This window comes from Rutidosis leptorrhynchoides, chromosome 6, assembly GCF_046630445.1.
Source record: "Rutidosis leptorrhynchoides isolate AG116_Rl617_1_P2 chromosome 6, CSIRO_AGI_Rlap_v1, whole genome shotgun sequence".
NCBI classification, from domain to species: domain Eukaryota; kingdom Viridiplantae; phylum Streptophyta; class Magnoliopsida; order Asterales; family Asteraceae; genus Rutidosis; species Rutidosis leptorrhynchoides.
In genome coordinates, this window is record NC_092338.1 from 231,078,126 (window position 1) to 231,080,003 (window position 1,878).

Below are 1,878 nucleotides of genomic sequence, written 5' to 3' on the forward strand. Positions count from 1 at the left end.
AAGGCATTTCGTATGCCTGAGAGACATATTAAATTAATGTGGCTAATGTGTTATGATCCAAGTCGGGTCATACCCAATAACAAGCTTACCGACACCTTATACGTATTTAATCTTAACAATTGGATCATTGATTAAATACGCGAGACTTGAACTTTAAGAAAAATGGTTTTCTGAAATACTACTTGATGTGTACACACATATATATATATATATATATATATATATATATATATATATATATATATATATATATATATATATATATATATATAAATTATGGAATAATTTATATAATATGGATTTAATTATTTATAGGTTAAATAATTAATTAATTTATGTTACATTTTATATAAATTGGTTTTATATAATGAAATGTACATAAATATTAATATGGAAGTTTTATAAAATAAATTTTATAAAATCTAACTTTTATAAAATTAATTTTATAAACTAATGGAGTGGTGGCCTTGGAGTTGTAAGCACACTTGCTAGAGATTCCTTTTCTTGGTTAAAGACATTCCCACTTCCATATACATGCAAGTACCTTGACTCATTGAGACTAACACTTTAAAAATAAACACATTAAGCAAAAAAAAAAAAAATCTGCTCTCCTTGGTGCAGCAGGCCATGCGGTTTCAAGGCTCAAAGGGAGATCAATTTCAAGTTTTGCAAGTTCATTTCAAGTGTCTAATAAATCCTAACCAAAAGCTAGGTGTTGGTGCATAAGTTTGGGGTATTTCTCCTTGAGGTTTCATCATTTTGAAGCTCCATTCATCATCATCATCTTCAACATTCATTACCTAGCTTGGAGTAGGTATAAATCTCTTTACTTGCTTGTAGTTTGTAAGTATGTTTCACAACTTGATCCTAATTGGGATTTAACTTTAATTGGTTAAAGATATACTAGTTTTAAATGATAATATTTACATGCTTCCGCTTTAATTTTGATTCTTAAAAGGTTTTAAGTATTATGAAACTTGTTAAATCCCAACACTTTTTCCTTGAGTGGCTCTTTTAACGGATTTTCTAATCGGCTCAGTTGATCTGCTGCCAGATTTTCAGCTCCTTTCTTATCTTTAATCTCTATATCAATTTCTTGTAGGAGAAGTATCCATCTTAAGAGTCTTGGTTTTGCGTCAGGCTTAGTGAAGAGTTATTTGAGTGCCGAGTGATCAGTCTAGATAATGGTCTTGGATAAGATAAGGTAGGATCAAAATTTTTCAAAAGCGAAAAGTACTGCTAAGCGTTCCTTTTGTGCAGTGGTATAGTTTCTTAAGCATCAGTTAGAGTTTTGATTCCATAGCAGATAGGGGGAAAGTGTTTTTTATTCTTTTCCCTGACACATCTCCTACGGCATAGTCACTTGTTTCGCACATTATTTTTAATGGTAGATCCCAGTTAGGAGCTATCATGATTGGTAGGGTGATAAGCTGGTTTTTTAGATAGTTGAATGCCTCTACACATTCATCGTTAAATTCGAACGTTCTTTCTTTACAGAGTAGATTTGTTATATAATGGGAGACTTTAGAAAACTCTTTGATGAAATGACGATAGAATCCAGTGTGGCCTAGAAAGCTTCTGATTCCTTTTACGTTTGTAGGTGGTGGTAGCTTAGCGATGACATCAACTTTTGCTTTGTCTACTTCTATTCCAGATTTTAAGATCTTATGTCCCATAGCTATTCCTTCTTTAACCATAAAATGACACTTTTCCCAGTTTAATACTAAGTTAGTCTCTTCGCATCAGGAAAGCATTTTATCTAGGTTACAAAGTCGGGAATCGAATGAATCTTCGAAGATGGAGAAATCATCCATAAACACTTCCATACAACATTCAATCATTTCATGAAAGATTGCTTCCATGTAAAGTTGGAAAGTT

The 1,878-nt window shown here is 31.7% G+C and overlaps 1 protein-coding gene across 1 annotated transcript; it reads right to left on the minus strand.

Annotated features, from left to right (window-relative positions):
- Positions 1-1,283: 1,283 nt before the first annotated feature.
- LOC139854421 (uncharacterized mitochondrial protein AtMg00860-like) lies at positions 1,284-1,676 on the minus strand. Its single transcript, XM_071843726.1, has one exon. The coding sequence runs from the start codon at positions 1,674-1,676 to the stop codon at positions 1,284-1,286; it is 393 nt and encodes a 130-aa protein (XP_071699827.1).
- Between the last annotated feature and the right edge of the window lie 202 nt (positions 1,677-1,878).

What these genes read in the sequence shown, in the direction of transcription:
- LOC139854421 (XM_071843726.1), bottom strand. Translation starts at nt 1,676, where the DNA reads ATGGGACATAAGATCTTAAAATCTGGAATAGAAGTAGACAAAGCAAAA.